General features: G+C 50.1%; 1 protein-coding gene across 1 annotated transcript; it reads left to right on the forward strand.

Annotated features, from left to right (window-relative positions):
• The first annotated feature begins 269 nt into the window (after positions 1-269).
• Positions 270-2,671, forward strand: LOC148028129 (cytochrome P450 71AU50-like). Its single transcript, XM_087689808.1, has 2 exons — positions 270-1,306; positions 1,435-2,671. Exons 1-2 carry the CDS (start codon positions 383-385, stop codon positions 2,062-2,064), a joined length of 1,554 nt encoding a protein of 517 aa, XP_087545934.1. The 5' UTR covers positions 270-382; the 3' UTR covers positions 2,065-2,671.
• The last annotated feature ends 344 nt before the right edge of the window (positions 2,672-3,015 follow it).

Here is a 3,015-nt window from a genome sequence, read left to right on the forward strand (position 1 = left end):
GCTCCGTGGGCCTTTCGTAATCCACCAACCAAGTTATGTACAAAACACTTTCAGCCGACCACTATACTTATGTACAAAACACGTAGCTGAGAGATGATTTGTGTTGGGTGATGTAATTGAACACAATTTATAAAATGGGAGGGCTTCATCCTCTCTAAATTACCCATTCTAAGAGCAGGAGTAATTTACTATTACTATACATTAGTGCCATAGAAAATGACAAACCACGCGGTCCTTGTCAGTTGTTAGAGTGGTGCCTTGTAAGTTCGTCTTTACACTGCAGATACCTCTATGGCAAGGTCCAACTTCAACCAAGGATACGAAGGCTGAGTACCCAGGGAAAGGTTGTGGTAGCCAGGGCTCGTAGTAGCCCGAAGCGTGGATGAGAATCGGCGACATGGAGGTTGTGCGAACGGAAGTGCTGAGTAGTTTGGTGACAGGCGGGCTGGTGGTGCTATTGTGCTACGTTGTGTTACAGAATAGCAGGCGATGGAGGGGATTACCGCCAGGACCATGGCCAATATGGCCAGTGATAGGAAACCTGTATCATTTAGCGGCTGGCGGGAAGCTCATCCACCGGAACCTGGCTCAGCTAGCAAGCAAGTATGGGCCGATACTGCACCTGCGCCTGGGGTACGCTGACACGGTGGTAATCAGCAGCCCGTCCTTGGCCAGGGAGGTGCTTCAGCACCAGGACAAGGTGTTCGCGAACCGGCCGCCCATGGAGGCCTGCCGCCGCCTGCAGTTCGGCACCGGCAACACCCTCGTCATGGCTGACCTCGGCCCCGCCTGGCAGGATCTCCGTCGCTTTGCCACCCTCCACTTCTTCAACCCCAAGCGCCTCCTCTCCTTCCAGCCCGTCCTAGACCAGGAGATCAACCACGCCATCTCCAAGATCCAACCCTCCGCCGGCACCTGCCTCGACCTCACCTCTCACATCGACTCCCTGCTCGAGAACCTCGTCTGCCGAATCGCCGTCGGCAAGCGCCAGGACGACATGTCATACATCCAACGGCTCAAGGAGGTAGTGCATAAGAGCACTCTTTTGTTCGTGTCGAACATGATTGGCGACTTTATACCCGTCCTCGGATTCCTGGACCTCAAAGTCAAGGGATCCCTCGATGAACATCACACGAAGGTCGATGCGCTGCTGGAGGAGTTGATCAAGCAATACGAGCTGTATCAGGGCCAGGATAAAATCTATGGTGTGGATGCGTGCAGGGAAGAGGCGGCAGCTGGCAGCTTCCTAGGCGTGCTCTTGGCTAGCTTCCCGGAAAACAAGGACAGGGTAAAGCAGCTACTCCAGGTACTCATGGTTTCACAAATTCCAGCTATATGGCGCCATCGATATATTGGATTAATGTAGTTAGGAGACAGGATGCTTTATAATAGACTCGTGGTTCTTCTAATTCTCCTTGGCCTGTGCTTTCGCAGGAGCTTCTTGTGGGAGTGATTGATTCAGCAAGCTCGACATTGGATTGGGCAATGGCGGAGCTCATGGCCAACCCAGAGGAGCTGGCGAAGCTACAGAAGGAGGCGGACGAGGCGGTGGGCAGGGAGAGGATGGTGGAGGAAGAGGACATGGCGAGGCTGGGGTATCTGAGGGCTGTAGTGAAGGAGACGTTGCGCCTGCACGTGCCAGGACCGTTCCTGACGCCCCGCATGTCCAGCCAGGCTTGCGTGGTGGGCGGCTACCACCTCCCCAAGGGCACTCGCGTCATGGTGCATGCATGGGCCATGGCCCGGGACCCCAAGCTGTGGGACCGCCCGGCACAGTTCCTTCCTGAGCGCTTCCTCCTGTCCGGCGATCAGGGCAGTGCATTGGACTTTCGAGGCCAGCATTTCCAGTTCCTGCCCTTCGGAGCCGGCCGCAGGATCTGCCCTGGCCTGACTCTCGGCGCGAGCATCGTCGAGTTTGCCCTCGCGCGCCTCATTCACACCTTCCATTGGGAGTTGCCGCCCGGCCAAGAGCAAGTCGACCTGTCCGAAAGCTTTGGCTTGGTAGTCTCTCGCGCGACTCACCTCGTTGCCATCCCCACTCCACGCCTCACCATACGGACATAAAAACTTTATTTAGTCGTAGTCCTTCCCTCCAGAGCTACGAGATGGTTGCCAATCTCTCTTTTCAAGGGGAAAAACTCTTTTCTATAGAATGCTAATGTCTTGGACTAAAAGTTACGTGACACATGATGATATCCTAACTACTCGTAGAAAAATTATCCTTTTACATATATCCGAGCCTAATAAGCAAGCGCACTTGTATGTGCTAGGTAACTTTGGAGTAAGCTAGTAAAGGGAATATCTCTTTGTGTGTGTGCATGTTCTTTCTATAAATACAACCAAATGTATGTAGAACTTTGTTTTATGAATGCACCCTTTCTGCATTCGTAGGTCATAAAAATCAAAATGATATTGTTACGAGTGTGGAGTGTTTTTTGGAGACCCAAATAGAGTTTAAGGAAGATGTGATGACACTAGAGGAAGCCAGAACAAGGAAGGAAAGGCTAGGTTTTGTGCAAGTTGGCATACAAATTCTAATTAACTTTTCGTACCCAAACCATAAACTTGGCCTGGGTGGAAGAGTGGTCTAGGATTTCTTTCATGGAATAGCCAATTTTGCGACGAGGAAGTGTACATATCCATGGTGTGGAAATATTTGAAGCGTTGATGATCGCAGACTATAATATCCACTTGCTCAAATTAGATGGGTGGAGCACATAATGCATGGTAAATAAGAAGAATATATAATCCATCATTACTTTGTATCTTGGAGATAGAGTACTTGTGTGTGTAGTGAGTGCCAAAAAGATATATAAAGCACATTTCTAGTCATTGATTAGCAACTAGCTCATTTGGAGTATGCACATTAAGAAATATAGGACAAGCTCAAATAGCTCCATTTAACCACTTTTGTCTATAAGTGTGTGTGTGTGTATATATGACACCTGTCAAATTGCAACATGGTATTAGAGCTCATAAAGAGTTCAATGGTGGGTGCGAGGCTTTTCGAAGGAG

Source organism: Lygodium microphyllum, chromosome 12, assembly GCF_053477565.2.
Source record: "Lygodium microphyllum isolate KBCC chromosome 12, Lygodium_microphyllum_v1.1.10, whole genome shotgun sequence".
Lineage (NCBI taxonomy): Eukaryota > Viridiplantae > Streptophyta > Polypodiopsida > Schizaeales > Lygodiaceae > Lygodium > Lygodium microphyllum.